This window comes from Arachis duranensis, chromosome 3, assembly GCF_000817695.3.
Source record: "Arachis duranensis cultivar V14167 chromosome 3, aradu.V14167.gnm2.J7QH, whole genome shotgun sequence".
Lineage (NCBI taxonomy): Eukaryota > Viridiplantae > Streptophyta > Magnoliopsida > Fabales > Fabaceae > Arachis > Arachis duranensis.
Genome location: NC_029774.3, coordinates 20,183,304 through 20,201,265, shown reverse-complemented (window position 1 = coordinate 20,201,265; position 17,962 = coordinate 20,183,304). Strand labels below are relative to the sequence as shown.

At 28.1% G+C, this 17,962-nt stretch overlaps 1 protein-coding gene across 1 annotated transcript; it reads right to left on the bottom strand.

The window, feature by feature from the left end:
* Nucleotides 1–13,650: 13,650 nt before the first annotated feature.
* Nucleotides 13,651–16,647, bottom strand: LOC107477978 (probable galacturonosyltransferase 10). The gene is made up of 2 exons (XM_016098067.3): nucleotides 16,205–16,647; nucleotides 13,651–15,203 (listed from the first exon to the last, which is right to left on the bottom strand). Exons 1-2 carry the CDS (start codon nucleotides 16,370–16,372, stop codon nucleotides 13,752–13,754), a joined length of 1,620 nt encoding a protein of 539 aa, XP_015953553.1. The 5' UTR covers nucleotides 16,373–16,647; the 3' UTR covers nucleotides 13,651–13,751.
* Nucleotides 16,648–17,962: the final 1,315 nt, after the last annotated feature.

Genomic DNA, 17,962 nt, shown 5'->3' with positions numbered 1-17,962 from the left:
TTTTTAAATATCGATAATTAATTTTTGTATTGTTTATATAATATTGTTGTTGAGAATATTAAAAGACCAGTACTTTTAATAGAAAAAAAAGTTTATTAGCATTGATTAAAAAATATATTAGTTGTCTAATATTTTTACATAATTTATATCTAAATATATTAATTTTTTAATGTGAATTTTTTTTGACAAAAATAAAATGTAATTGAAGTTTAAATTAAAGAGAGTAGGTATTTCTTTTAGACAATGAGTTTAATTTTAACGTATAAAAAGTTTAAGGAGTTTCACTCACTACTAGAAAACTAGTTTAAGGAGTACTTGACCATTCAATTAAATTTATAAATTTAAACTTTGAATTTTAATTATTTTTTGGATTTAGTGGAGAGGAAGTATAAAAAAAAAAAAAAGAAAAAACGTGGAGTAAAATTGTAATTTTTTTTAGTTAAGTTGGATTGGTCTAGTAGTTAGACCACTAATCCTCTTAAACAAGTGTCAGTGGTTAGAATTTCGCTTTGTGCATGCAGCAATCCATTAGCCAATAACAAACCTTTAAATAGAGCTCAGCAAACCCTTGAATAGAACTCAGTACCGCAGCAGATTAGTCCTTAATTTGTGTCAATTACTCTTTTAGTCATTTGGACGAAAAAAATGTATATATTTATACAGTCAATTACTCCTTTATTTTTCTCCGCAACGAAAAAAATTTTTTTAGGTGGGTCCACCATTTTTTTATTTCTTTTATATTTTTAAACAAATAATAAGAGATGATGAGAATTTATTATATTTTTTATCGTCACTTGGTTATTAACTCAATTTTTTAGTTTAGTAATCTAACAATCTATTTTATTTTATATGTTTAGTTATTTATATATTAATAATTAATTGATAATAAAAAATATAAATTCAAATGATCTTCTAATATTTCTCATATTTTTATTTTATTTTTTTTAATCAAATCACAAAAATTAATCTACTTTTTTATTCTCTCTTTTATTAATTTTTTTCCACTTTAGCTTAAACATATAGTCTTAGAAATAAATAAATTAAAAGAGAATAGGGATTTTTTAGGTAATGAGTTTAATTTTAATATAAAGATAATTTAAAAATTTTTATTTGATCATTTAATTAAATTTATAAATTGAAACTTTAAAAATTAATTATAGTTTAAAAAAATTTATTTGACTATTCAATTAAATTTATAAATTTAAATTTTAAAAATTAGTTACTTTTAATAAAGTGATAATATATGATAATTATTATATGTATAAAAAATATTCTCACAAACTATGATATACGGACGGATACGGGATATGATACGAGATATGAAATGACATGGGACATAAAAATATGCAAATTTAAAATTTTTATAAGACACGAAGATACGACATATATATAAAATATCAATTTTTTTAAAATAAATTATAATATTATTTTAGTATTTTATTAATATTAAATCATAAATTAATTTTTTAATTATTTTTAATATCTTAAACTCATTTCAAAAATACATGTTAAGAATAAATTAGATATACTAATATATGATAGTATTTAGATGTGTTCAAACATATCTGAAAAAAATTATTTTTTATCTAAACACGATTGGACATAGAAAATAAGTATGTCGAACAAAATTGATAAGTATCATATCTAAAATTTGTCCAATATAAACACAATAAATTAAAAAAATATTCGCACTTGATAATTTAGAGTATATTGAAAATTAAATTATTATATTTATTCTTTATTGCTGGTTTGACTCTCTTTCATTTAATATAATCATTAGTGGCAAAAATTAATTAACGTTGTTTAATATTATAAAATAACTAAATAAGGAAGATAAAATAAAGAAGTGTAAATCAAAGACTCTAGTATTAATATTCACTAATATTAATATCCTACCATAATAACAATAATTTATATATTAATATTGTATTTGTAGTATACGAAGAAAAAGAGAAAGAAAAGCTTTATATTGTACGTAGAGAGAGAAGAAATACTTTATTGATGTGTGTTGTTTCATACGTTCACTTCCTCTATTTATACATACAAAAGGTATTCCTTTTCAACCATCATTAAATTCATTTTTTCTTGATATCTTCAGCTTTCAATATTGTAAATATGAACCACCCATATTAAATGATGGTCATCCACCTCATTTGATCTTATTACAACACTCCCGCTTGGATGACCATTTAGGATTATTGCCTCGTTAAAACCTTACTAAAGAAAAAACACAGTGGAAAAAAACCTTAGTGAAGAAAAAAAAGTACAATATCCTTTAGTGATGGGACTGCCTCATTAAAAACCTTGTTAAGAAAAACCCAATGAAAAAAAAACCTGACCAAGGAAAAAAGAGTACAGTCTCCCCCTCTTGCCGATATTATTTTATATTTCGAAATCGGCGCATCCCAATATCATGTACCAATCTTTCAAAGGAGAATTTTGGGAGTGACTTTGTAAATAAATCTGCCAGATTGTCACTTGAGCGGATCTGATGGACATCAATTGTCCCTTGATTTTGAAGATCATAAGTGAAGAAGAATTTGGGAGAAATATGATTTGTTCTATCACCTTTGATGTATTCGCCTTTAAGTTGAGCAATGCATGCTGTATTATCTTCAAACAAGACAGTTGAAGCTATCTTATGATCAATCAGTCCACATGATGACAGAATATATTGGATCAAACTCCTGAGCCAAAAACACTTGCGACTTGCTTCATGAATCGCTAGTATTTCGGCATGATTAGAGGAGGTTGCTGCTATTGTCTGTTTCGTGGACCTCCACGATATAGCTGTACCACCATATGTAAACAGGTATCCTGTTTGAGATCTCCCTTTACGTGGATCAGACAAGTATTCAGCATCTACATAGCCAACTAGTTGTGACTTGGATCCATAGGGATAAAACAATCCCATATCAACCGTTCCATGAAGATATCGAAAGATTTGTTTGATTCCACTCCAATGTCTTCTGGTTGGAGAGGAACTATATCTTGCTAATAATTTACAGCAAATGATATATCGGGTCGTGTATTATTAGCAAGATACATTAGCACTCCAATGGCACTAAGATATGGTATTTCAGGACCAAGGATATCTTCATTTTCTTCCTTAGGACGGAACTGATCCTTTTCCACATCCAAAGATCTTACGATCATTGGAGTACTTAATGGATGCGACTTATCCATATAAAATCTCTTCAAGATCTTTTGTGTATGTTGTTTGATGAATAAAGATCTCATTTTTTGTATTCTCGATCTGCAGGTCGAGACAAAATTTAGTTTTTCCAAGATCTTTCATCTCAAACTCTTCTTTTAGAGTTTTTATAATTGTTGGAATCTCTTCAGGAGTTCTAGTGATATTTAAATCATCAACGTACACAGCAATTATAATGAACCCAGATGCAAATTTCTTTATGAAAATACATGGGTAGATATCATCATTCTTGAATCCGTGTTTGGCCAGATACTCAGTAAGGCTATTATACCACATTCGTCTAGATTACTTTAGATCATATAAAGATCTTTGCAATTTGACTGAGTATAACCCTTGTGAATATTCATTGCATGGTTTAGATATTTTTAGTCCTTCAGGGATTTTCATATAGATATCATGATCTAATGAGCCGTACAAATAGGCTGTTACCACATCCATTAAATGCATATGCAGTTTATGATATGCAGATAAACTGACCAAATAATGCAATGTTATCGCATCCACTACAGGGAAATACGTTTCTTCATAATATATACCGGGCCTTTGTGAAAAACCTTGTGCCACAAGTCGGGCATTGTAGCGCACAACTTCATTTTTCTCATTTCGTTTTCTCACAAATACCCATCGGTATCCAACAGGTTTTACATCTTCAGGTGTATGGACTACAGGTCCAAAGACTTCACGTTTTGCAAGTGAGTCTAATTCAGCCTTCATAGCTTCTTTCCATTTTGGCCAATCATTCCTTTGTCGACATTCTTCGACTAATCTTGGCTCAAGATCCTTACTTTCATGCATGATATTCAATGCTACATTATATGCAAATATTTCATTGACAATTGTCTTATTTCAGTCCCATTTCTCTCCTGTAAAGACATAATTTATCGAGATCTCGTCATTTTCACAATTTTCAGGTACCTGAATGTCTGCTGGCATTAAAACTATATCAGAATTTTGGACAACTGTAGGTGTCTTTACTATGTCTTTTTCAACAGGAATCGTATTTACCTCTTTTCGCTTTCGAGGATTTTTATCTTTGGAATCGATAGGCTTGCCACGATTCTGGTGTGAATTTGCTTCAGTGGCTACTTGTCATACTGGGACATCAATTTGAATTGGGGCATTTTCTGCTGGTATATAAGATTTAGTTATCCTCTTTGTATCGAAAAATGCATCAGGAAATTCATTTGCTATTCTTTGCAAATGTATAATCTTTTGAACTTCTAGTACACATTGCCCTAATCGAGTATCTAAATGCATCGACGATGATGCATTCCAATTAAGTTCCTTTTTAGGAAGCTTATTCTCTCCCCATAATGTTGGAAATTTTGATTTATTAAAATGACAATCCGCAAATCGGGATTTAAATACATCTCCGGTTTGTATCTCAAGATACCTCACTATAGAGGGAGAATCAATATCCAACATATATCCCCAATTTTCTTTGGGGTCCCATTTTGGTGCGATTAGGTGGTGCAATGGGAACATATATCGCACAACTAAATATTCTTAAATAGGAAATATTTGGCTGCTGGTCAAAAGCTAATTGCATAGGAGAGAACTGATGGTAACTCGTTGGCCTTAAACGAATAAGTGTTGCGGCATGTAAAATAGCATCCCCCCAAACTAAAGTTGGGACGGAGATTTGTTCTCATAAGTAAGGGTCTAGAAATTAATTGGAGGCGTTTAATAAGCGATTCTGCTAACCCATTTTATGTGTGAACATAAGCTACTGGATGTTCTACATCTTATTCCATTAGCCACAAAATAAGCATAAAAAGCTTGGGAAGTAAATTCACCAGCATTATCAAGACGAATTGCTTTGATTAGATTTTTTGGAAATTGTACTTTCAATCGAATAAGTTGAGCCACTAATCTCGCAAACGCCAGGTTGTGAGAAGATAATAAGCACACATGTGACCATCTCGAAGATGCGTCTATTAGGATCATAAAATATCTAAAAGATCTACATAGTGGATGAATAGGTCCACATATATCACCTTGAATCCTTTCTAGGAATTCAGGAGACTTAAATCCAATCTTTACTGGTGATGGCCTTAAAATTAACTTTCCCATGCAGCACAACAAAAATTCACTAGTTTTAAGAATCTTCTGGTTCTTTAATGAATATCCATGGGAGTTTTCAATAATTCTCCTCATCATGGTTGTTCCCGGATGACCCAATTGGTCGTGCCAAGTTATGAATTCATTTGGGCTAGTAAATTTCTCGTTTACTGTGGCATGTGATTCAATTGCACTAATCTTGGTATAATACAATCCAGATGAAAGTGAGGGTAACTTTACTAATATAACCTTTTTATTTAAATCATGAGTTGTGATACATAAATACTCAGGATTTCCCTCATTCATTGTTTCAATATGATATTCATTTCGGCAAATATCTTTGAAACTCAACAAGTTCCTCAGAGACTTGGTAGATAATAGTGCATTATTTATTATAAATTTTGTTTCTCCGGGAAACAAAATTATAGCTCTTCCGGAGCTTTTTATCACATTGCCCGAGCCAATAATAGTATTAACATATTCTTCTTTTGGCACAAGATGGGTAAAATATATAGTACTTTTAAGAATAGTGTGCGAACTTGCACTATCTACAAGACAAATATCTTCAGAATATGTTCTTGCCATTTTTCTTCAAAAATAAATAATAATAATAATAATAATAATAATAATAATAATAATAATAATAATAATAATAATAATAATAAACACATATTAAACTATTCCATCATTTATCAAATAGCCAATATTTCTTTCAGAATCTTTAAAGAAATTAGATACATCATAATGAGTGATGGAATTTTCATCATTTGAAACAAAATTTGTTTCCTTTCCTTTGTCATCCTTTTTCAAGGATGCTTGATAAAGATCAACTAGGTGCCTTGGGGTACGACATGTACGTGACCAATGGCCCTTTCCAACACAACAGAAGTATTTTTTTCCTCAATTGATTTACTTTACCCATTGTTTCTTTCTTTATCCCACTTCTGCTGAGATCCTTTCTTATGAACATAATTTCTTTTCTTTCCATAATTTTTCTTGTTATCAAAATCTTGCCATTTACCTCTTCTAGAGTTATAATTTACCGCATTTGCTTCAGGAAATGGGGCGGCGCCATCTGGGCGTGCTTCATGATTTTTTAAGAGTAACTCATTGTTGCGCTTAGCAACAAGAAGGCAATAAATTAGCTCAAAAAAAAAATTTTAAATCTTTTTTCTCGATACTGCTGTTACAGGAGCACATTCGAGACATGGAAGGTCGAGAAAGTTTTCTCTAACATATCGGGTTTGAGGAAGTATCACCGTCTTTTGATGATTGTACCTTTTTTCAAGGTCTTTCCACATATCTGCAAGATCTTTTAATATGGGATATTCATTTTTCAATCATACGTCAAGATGACGACGAAGAAAAATTATGGTTTTGGCTATATCCTTCTGGGATGTATTATTTTCAATCTTAATGGTATCTCCAAGATCCATTGAATTAAGATGAATTTTAACATCTAGTATTCATGATAAATAATTATTTCCAGATATATTAAAAATATTATATTCAAGATGAAAGAGATTCGACATAATAAAAATTTGTTACTTTGAGTCTTCCTAAAATTTTGTTAAAATTTCGTGTTGATAACGTATTACAAAATAACTAAATAAGAAAGATAAAATAAAGAAGTGTAAATGAAAGACTAGTATTAATATTCACTAATATTAATATCCTACCATAATAACAATAATTTATATATTAATATTGTATTTGTAGTATATGAAGAGAAAGAGAAAGAAAAGCTTTATATTGTATGTAGAGAAAGAGAAAAAATGCTTTATTGATGTGTGTTATTTTATACGTTCACTCCTTCTATTTATACATACAAAAGATATTCTTTTTCAACCATCATTAAATTCATTTTCCTTTGATATCTTTAGCTTTCAACATTGTAAATATGAACAACCCATATTAAATAACGATCATCCACCTCATTTAATCTTATCACAACATTTAACTTTTTCTAGATGAATAATTATTTTGGACCAAATTAAATTTTAAGAATAAACATCTATTTTATATTCTCTTTTATTTGAATTTAAAACTTTATTTCTCTGTAAAGTACAAACAAGTATTTTACTTACCAAATCAAATGTAACATTATTATTTTTTTTTAATATTATATCCCTTATTAATGTTACTCTATCTGATCAACTCGGAACAAGCGAAGAAATAAATAAGAATATAGCTAACTTGTGTTTACCAATAAATGTTAAGATTACAAATAAAGAATAATTATCCACTTAGTTCTTCAGGATTTTAAAAACAAATATTTTAATTTAAAAAAATAATACACAAATATATTTTTAAAGTTTTATTTTAATAAATAAATTAATTTTTAATTTACTTTTTAGTAAAATAATTATCTAAATCAATTCTCAATAAATATTTTAATAAAAAAATTTAATACACATATTAATCCTAAAAAATTTTTCGTTTTGTCTATTTTTAGCATGATTTACTAAATTTTTTAAGTATTTATTAAAAATAATATTAGTAGATATTATAATTAAATTAACTTTTAAAGTTAAGTTAAACTTATTTGATTTTTAATATGATATTTTTTTAAAAAAAAGTATTATTAAACCATCCTCATCACTATATACACAATTTTAAATTCAACAATAACAAGGTGGATACTTCTATGATGATATCTTTACATAAAAATAGTATTGTGGACCATTAGATAAATTGATATATTTAACTAAATATGTTTGATTAACTATCTAAGAGTTCACAATGTCATCTTCATATGAAAATGTCATCATGTGAGTATTCTCCTAACAACAACAATTATAATAATAATAATAATAATAATAATAATAATAATAATAATAATAATAATAAAGTTATTAGAGATTATTTTATAAAAAATTCAAAGTTAAAAATATTTGATATTTTTCTATTTAATATAACTTAACTTGGTGTGACAGTAAAGAATTAAGTATAATCAAAGTTATTCTTCTATTTTCACTTGAATCTCAACTTGATAACCAAATTATTAATTAACTCAAAAAGTTAACTGAATTCCTACTTCATAATTAGACTAACTTAACATGCACATTCATGTGACATATACATATTATTTTTCTTTGATTTATAATGTGTGTAAAAATTATGTTAATAAAAAAAAGTGTGTCAAATTGTCAACAAGAATATAACAATATCCTATTTAAAAAAATATTTTAATTTGGATTTCAAATAAATTATTATAATTTGTCTTACTTGTTTCTAACGAAAAGAGTGTATTAATATGCTAGTGTCAACATTTACATGTACAAAGCTAAGCTAATAATAACAAAAGAAACATGTAGTAAAAGTAAAATAGATGTGAGACTGTTCTGTCGAATAGAGAAAAATGTTGTGATTGATATGTGTATTAATTTTTTATGACTAAAATATCCACTTTTAAAATTATTAGAGACTGATTTGGGTAATTACTCAACCGAAAAAAAAACTGAAATTTATTTATCGAAATAAAACTTTAGGGATTAATCATATTAATTTTTTTTGGAACTAAAATGTCAAATTTTAAAATTTTTAAAATCTGATTTAAATAATTACTCAAAAAATTATTAAAAAAAAGTGTAAAATTTTAAGTTTTTAATACATTTCTTTTATATTATTATAAAATTTTAGAAACTTTTATTAATTGTAATCTTATCGTATGCAATTTTTTTATGTTAGCTAAATTCATAAAATAAATAAACAACAGAACTAAAGAAAGAATTATTATTACTAGTATATTAATAGGCATTAACTTATCTAAATTTATTTTTTATTTATTAAATAAATGTGTGTACAAATGATTAAAAAAATTAATTCAAATAATAATTTACTTATAAATTAAGAGTTATTGGGTTCAAATTTTAAAAATAATAAACAAAATATTTTTTACGAATTATATATAATGAAGGATATTTAAGAAAAAAAAGTTGTATACTAATCTTTTTTATATCCTCGGTATAGGTTTTTTAATTTTATATAAATAAAAAAATTCTTTATTTACCCATTTAAATTAGGATATAGAAATTTATTAATATGTGCATTTAGTTTTATTTTCGCAATTAACTATTATATATTTTTTGTGACCGTATCAACGAAAATAAAAAAGAATTAATTAATTCATTTTTGTTGACCGTATGTACAGAAATAGAAAATTAAATTTTTTTCCTATTTTCACCGGCATAGTTACCAAAAGCCATACACTAAGATTTTCACGGTTTTTTATTGTAAAAATAAAATTAAATGCACGAATTAATAAATTTTTGTATCTTAATTTAAATTGGTAAATAAATTTTTTTTATTTAAATAGAAAACCCCCATTATATATAATAAGTATATAATAAGTATAGAAGTATAGATATAGAAGATTATATATAGTACAGAGATGGAATTTTTTTCAAATATAAAATAAAAAAATACTTAATTTTTAAAATAAGATATTTTAACTTTAAATTTTAGAATATGATTTTTTTTATTAGGGGCAAGTTCGGCACCCTCGATAAACTCTAAGTTGGGTTTTTAAAATAAAAACATGTCTGTTAGAGAGCGAAGTTAAAAATCACAATTTCATTTCCCACTTTCGTTTTTATTGAAAATATTTTTTCGGTACAATGTCAAGACATCTATTGTTATTCATTTATTACGATGATAAAATAGTATATGATGAAAAAAGTTTTATCGTTTTTAGATCGGGACAACTGATAATTACCTATATGACACTGAAAATTAACAGTCTAACAGCGTTAAAAAATCTGATATTACATTCCATTGGACAGTAAGAGACAAAAAAGGTGAAAAAAATTTACTACAGATATTTGACCAGAATAGATGGCAGTTTGTTTTATACAAGGTATATCACAGTTGTCTTGTCTCTGTAATAGTATATTTATTTGACCATGGTTATGAGAAACTTTTTGTTGTTTTGAATTAGGTATTGTTTACGTGACGACGAGGATGTACGTCTTATACGGTCGTGGCACAATCGATGGACAAATGTTCATCTGTTGAAATTATTCGTGTTCCTCGTTGAGTTGGGTGGCCGAAGATCATCTGCAGATACTATCGATGATAGTTCATTGAGTGGAGCTATTAGATGAAATATCAGAAGGACGATGGTGGATCTAAATATGCCACTTGAAGGTAGTCAAGAGGGGAGGGGACTAATGTTAAAGTTTATAATGCTGACTTCATGGATGACGATGTTAAAAGCCATGAGGGTTCTGCTTTCAAGGATCCGATGATGGATCAGTATAAAGTTAACACCATGACGGAGACGATGCTGATGATAAACCACCCGAAATTTTTGATGACGGTGATAAGGAAGAAGAGATGAACTACTACTCTAGTAAAATAAAATAACATATACTGAACTTAGTTCCTTTTACATTAACTAAATTCTTAAAAAACATATTTAAATCTGCTAATTGTCTACCTTAATTCTTAATCAGTTTATAAATTTACTAATTAAAATTTAACTCAACTACATGAGACCGTCAACTAATACCCTAAACAGCCCTAATCAATAACTAACTGAATCATAATCATGTTTCTTTCTAATCTAATCTAACCTAACTAATTATTCCACTAATTATCTTGTAATTCACAACTTAAACTAATTATTCTAACTAAACTAACTTAAAATTGACTAACAACTTATACTAATTAACATGTTATAAACAATAAACAGTAACTGTACTTGAAAGCAATAACATAAAAAATCTAGCTAACATGTTATATACTCTAACTATCATGTAAATAGTGCACAGTAATTTTAAATAATATTTACATAGTAATTCTAACTAACATGTAAACAGTAAACAATAACTCTAACTAACATGTAACAGTAAATCTGTTACTCTAACTAACATGCAACCACTAATTAGTAACTTTAACTAATATGTACACAGTAACTTTAACTAACCTGAAAACAGTCACTCTAACTAATATATTATTTACTGACCTGAAACTGAGGATATCGTGGATAACAAACTTTAAAAACGTTGAAAGACAAAAAAGAGGAACAAAGTGAATTTGAAGGAGAGATTTGAAAGAAAAGGAACAAATGAGAATACCCCCACCACATATATATACTCTGCCGAACTCAACCTAGAGTTCGTCGGAGGTGCGACGAATTCTATATAAATTATATGGGGGGACTTGCCTTTAATAGAAAAAAAATCGTATTCTAAAATTTAAAGTTTAAATATCTTATTTTGGGAATTAATTATTTTTTATTTTATATTAAAAAAAAACCCTACAAAGATGTAGATGCAAATATAAGTCTAGAGGATGATAATAATAATAACATATATTTATTTTTAACTTTCGTGATTCTAAAGCATTCCAATTATATACGTGCAATATCTATAAAAAAAATCATATACATGCAATCATTATTAGAATTCAATTTTAATGTATTGATATAGTATAAAATATTTTAGGTAATCGTTTAATTATATTTGTTTTTTAAGTAATTATTCACGCGATCAATAAAAAAGTAATTATTTTTTCTGACATGATGATATATAATTAGATGCGCGTGTAAAAATATTTTAAATTAACAGTATATCAAAATTAAATTCTAATTATTATCATTAAAAATTGATATAGAAGGAAAAATAGCTTTCTTTAATGTATAAATTTTTTATTTTATTTTTTAAAATGGTTGGATGCTTAATATGGTTTTATAGATATGGAAATTGAAAGAAAAAAAAGGCATGGGAATTGAATTTATTTATTATTTTTGTCATTATTATTATTTAAATGAAGTGGTCACTGATGAGACTAGAAATGAACGGAGAGCAAGCCAAGTAGAAGACAACAATGGAAGTGAAAATGGTTTGGTGATAATTCCGCCATATTTTGTTGAGTAACGCCGGCACTGACTTTGACAGATTAGAGGACAACAAAAGAATTGAAAGCTTTGTATTATCATTTCCTTTGTCCTCAACTAGTTACTAGTTATCCACCAAAATGTATTCTCTCATACTAAGTTAAAAATTTAGATTTCTATTGTGAAAAAGTCTTCCGAATATACATTACATAGCTAATATTGTAATTAATATTTAACGTAAGAAAATGATCTAAAACTCTTTAAAATAAAAACATTCGAAACTTAAATTAAAAATATTCAAACTCAACAAAAACTTAATTTTAGTGGGCTTGATAATAGATTCATTTGATAATCTATTATAGTATTAACTGAAATTAACTGTTATAACATTGATTACTTAGCTTTACTCTTTTATTATTGATTAATAAAATGAATCTTAATATAAATTTTACAATAGTAGTTAATCAATGAAAATATGCTAGATTTCATGGGTTATTGTGACCTGTGAGGAAGTATCATAGCGAAATGTAATTAAGTGCTGAATTTATCAAAAAGAAGCAAAACTTTATTATTTTCATATACAAAGTGATGGATCCTAGTCAATACCATTTTCAAAACGGATAAATTATTAAATTGGTCCTTACATTTTGGTATAATCTTATTTTAGTCCTTAAGATTTAAAGTTCCTATTTAAATCCAAAAAAATTTCATTTAGTTTCAATATATTCCCACCGTAAAGTCAAAGTTAAATAATTAATGGAATGTCCTATATAACGACAGTACAAGAACAAAGTCAATAATTTAGAGAACAAGTACAAATTTTAAAGGCATAAAATCAACCGTAGATGCATCAATATATTTATTTATCATTTTTCTTAGTTTTATAAAAAATATTTCACTTAAACGGTAAAAAAATGATAAATAAATGTACTGAAGATTGTACTGTTGAAGGACATTCCATTAATTATCCAGATTATCAACCTTATTCTTGTACTGTTGTAAGACATTTCATTAATTATTTAACTTTGACCTCTACATTAAAGTTAAATAAAACTTTTTTGGATTCAAATAAGACATTTTAAACCTTAAAAATCAAAACAGAATTACGTCTAAACGTAGAAGAACAATTTAGTATTTTACCCTTTCTAAAACTATAAAGAAGATGAAACTTTAGTAATTTCAACTTCAAAATAAAGGGCACCAGATAACTCACCAACAAAATTGAAGACTTAAAATCAAATGTACTGGTAATTATATCCCTTCCTTAGTTCCATGGCTACACATTCATTATTTGGTAACTCTAGTCTCTAGAGAAAAAAGAGAAAAATGAAAATTGTATATACACAATTGGAAAGAAAAGCAACTATTTACAAAATGAAAGCAGCACCTATGAATATCCTTTGCAACCCAATTAACATTGGCCCAGTGGTCTAAAATTCTATAATGCCACATTAATCTGCATCTTTGATCAATCACTGAATCTCTAAACAAAATTTTCCAAAGCTTACAAATGTATCAAGAATGATTTGGCTACTACTATATTAACTCCTATAATCTCAAAGAAAAGGAAAAAAATGCATGAACATGAATAAACTGATTGGCTACTAGATTTTGCAATTCCTAATGTTTTGGAACTCAATGAAAGTTGCACTGTTGCAACAAAGGATGAGAATAATCCATGTATTTTTCCCACAAGGGCTTGTACTTTTCCATCCCAATCTTCAACCATGGTTTGGAGTTTCCATTGAAATGCAACACAGCACCATTCTCTATCAACACAGGATCCACAGAGGTGTAGCCAAAACCCAACACATGCCATGATGGATCCAATGGCTCAGTTAATCCATAAAATGTTAACAACCCTGGTGGCAATGTTCCAAGTTTCCACAATGTTCTATCTATATTCTTTTCTTGCCAGTAGTGGTAGATTCCTGTTACATTCATTTTCCTCCATTGAACCAAATCAAACACATTCATTCCAAATGCCCAACCACATGCATCAGGATCAAAGTGTGCTCTAATTAAAGGATGTGAATAGTTCAAGTATTTATGGTACCTATGAAATGTCTCCATACATGTCTCAACTGCTCCATTAACATTTTCATTCAAATCAATTGAGAAAAGCTTAGAAAGATCCTTTTGGACCACGACATCATCGTCGAGAAACACCACCCTCTTTAGATCCGGAAAGACTTCGGGGATGTAGAATCTTAGGTGGTTAAGCATGGAGAGATATTTTGGGTTCCGAAACTTGATCGGAGTACTTCCATCGTCTTTGCTTCCTCGAAAGTAGTAGCTCTGGATCTCTGAGTCTTGGAGCTGCTTAAGCACAGGAGCATATGAAGCATTTAACCAATCGAAGTCTTCATACTTCTGAACTTCAACTGTCACACCACGAAAATCGTTTAAAGCAAACCATGCCTTCATAACAGCATAACTTATTTCGTCCGTGACAATGTGGAAAACAATTCTATCTGGATTCTTAGAATTTTGCGCGGTCGAGTTGATTGCAACTGAAGTAGCAAGGATGTTATCAGAGAACACACAAAAGTGGTAAAGATTGTTGTCCCTAAGTTTCATGTCAGATTGCAATTTGTCCTTCAATTTGTTCTGCAAATCGAGATTATTTAACCATTTTGATGTCAACTGGACACCTAGGCAGTATAGGCTCTTGGGGACTTCTTCAGCAGCTACTTGTCCGTATTTCGAACTCTTTTCATTTACATAATTCATCTGTTCTTCAAGAGATTCAATCTTTGCTTTCTGTCTCATGATCATGCCTGCAGTGTCATAATGGAGCTGCTGTGCCTGATACAGCAATGATGCCATATCATGAATCGCTTTCTCTGACTCCATTATTGTCAAGGGAGCGCGCCTGGTGGCTGCATTTGAGAGGAGAATCTGCAAATTTTGAATCTGGGAAGTTAATGACAAAGCTAATTGGAGATTGTTACTTTCTTTGGCAATTACAACAAAGGCTTTTGCTAGAGATATTTGATCATTTAGTTGTCTTGCTACTGAGTCAGGGCTTAACATCTCTTCAGTAATATTAAGGCTTTCCATGATCCTTTCATTCCTGAAATTTCTCTGCACAAAAGAAATTAGAAGTAATTGATAAACAAAGGATAACATTTATACTCCTTAGTGTGTAATCAAGCATCTCATGCAGCTGAGTTCGAATTTAACCAAATTTATCTACTATTTTGTATGATCCACACTTTCTTCTTTCTAGCCAAATTTGACCATTCATGATTAAAATTCCAATATTAGATAAGAAGAATCTTTACAAGATACAGTATTTGTTTTTGGTTTTTATATTCATAAAAGGAAATGTAATAAAAACCAGTGCAAATATCAGGATAAACCAAAACACTTTTCATTGCATAAAAGATTCGTCAATAAGCTGATATTATATCATTGAAGCAAACTAAGGAAACTTTAGTAAATTTAGCAGAGTGGTTGCAAGATATGAATTAACTCAACAATTATGCTAAGTCTTTCATTACTTGCATGACGGGGAACAAGTAGAACTTGCCTTAAATTTGTCAATTACTGAATTCTAATCTACATCGATTCCAAAATTCATGAAACCATGATGATCCTGATAATATACATTATGAGAAGGGAGAAAAGAGAGTCATTTTACTAAATACAAGAACATCTTCTCTCTCCCTCTCTCTAAACAACCATATTTAGATCATAGTTACATGAAACGCAATATATTTTGGTACGAGAATGGGTACGTAGTACACTATATGTAAAATATTTTATGTGAAAAATATACATATGATGTTCCAACACGCAGATGAATTAGTACCCTTTACACTACCTAATCGGTAAATTCATGTAACTATGATATTCTAGATGACACACGACACACATTATTCCAAAAGCACAACATCAATAAGAACAATTCAATCAGCTTGTGTATTTCATTGGAAATAATTCAATTTGCTTACCTTCTTATTTTCACTACACAAAGTTCTAGCATTCAAGAACACACATTAATAAACTTTAGTAGATAAAAACACAAATGAAACAGCAACAATAATTTTTAAGGAAAGAGAAAAAGGATAAAGTTGAGTTACCAAGGAGAAAGGGGGCATTGAGGTAGTACTATTAGTGTTGGAGCCTTTGGTGGTGGTGACAAGAATGTAAATAAATAAGAGAGCTACTACACTACAGAGTGTCCACCACGCCACATCCTGCACCCTCCTCCTCACTGGCCTTCGAAAATCCGCACCTCTTCGCCTCATTGTAAATTCAATTATACACCCTGATAATATTTGCTGTTGTTTACTACTTCTTCTTTTTTTGTTTCCCGGAAAAAAGTGTCTTTTTATTTTCTGGGAAAACTATGGTGTTTGAGATGCAGAAGAGAGAAAATGGGTCAAATGAGGAGGGAGAAGAGGAAGATCCTATTTGGGTGGAGAGGATGCGATCTTTGATGGAAAAAGAATCGAAATTTGGTGAAATTTTTGATGAGTTTGTGTTAACGTTGGTGCGCACATACACACGCATGCACACACGAGCTTCAACGTCTCTTAGTAAGCAGAGAACATAGAGAGAAATAGATACAGAAAATGAAAAAAAAAAAAAACAACAACAACAACAGTTAAATTGAGAAAAATTTTATTCAAATTTATTAACAATAAAAATACTTTTAAATATTTTAAAATGTGATCAGAATAATTAAACGAGAAGTACTAGAGGCCTATTAAAATTAATTGTTTTGGACTATTATTTAGAGTCCATTTAAAAAGTAGTAAAAAAAATTACTTTCTTTTTTTTAATTATGAAAAGTTATATTCAACGTATTTGGTAAAATTTTTGAGATATACCTTAATTTTTTAAAAAGTTAATTGAAAATTTTAAAAAAATAAAAAAATATGACTTTTCAAAAATTATTTTTTTACTCTTATTACAAAAATTTTGACTTCAAAATAAAAGAAATTATTATACTATTTTTATTTTTGATTTTATGAAAAATATTTTTATTTTTACTTAAAATATTAGTCCTCTAAATTTTCACGTAATATTTAATCTGTTAAAAGTGCTGACCTTCTATTATTTTTATGCAAATATTTCATAAGCTAGAAGTGCTGACTTTCTCATTTTTCAAACAACTCAGAATTATTAAGAACTTTAAACGAGGATAACAAAGGTATAATTCTACACTTTTTTGTGTGAATCTTACAAATTCATTGTCTCATCTTGCACCTTTATTGTTACTTTTAAAGTTATCCAACAATCTTGAATTAGCATCTATTTATTTATAATATACTAAAAATCTAAAACAGAATTGAAAATAGTATTTTAATGTATTCTTAATTTTTTAGTTTTAACTATTTTGGTTTAGTCGAGTAGTCAATTTATTCGTTTACTTAATAAATATTGGAGGTTTGAATCATATCTTGTACATACAGTAATCCATTAACTAGCACCAAACCCTTAAATAAATCTGAGATCCATATGTATTCAATACAATTTGTTCACTATTTATCTAATTAAATTATTTTTTAATTTTTTTATTTCTAATTGAATTACTCTTAGATCTTTTATTTCTACTTCTCATGTGTCTCTTTATTATAACTTATGATTTTTTTTTCATTTTTTTTCTTATTCTCATAATATTTATTTTTCTTGAAGTTACTCTATAATTTTCATATTTTTCTACTTTTTATTTTTATATAAGATATTACTATATGCCTTCAATGTTAATATTATTTTTCTTTATTAGGTATAAACATAATTCATTCTCTTTTATACTCAATTTTTCTTGTGATTACTATAAAGAATTACAACTTAGGATTCTTCTTCATTTTCCTTCTCACTCTTATGTCATT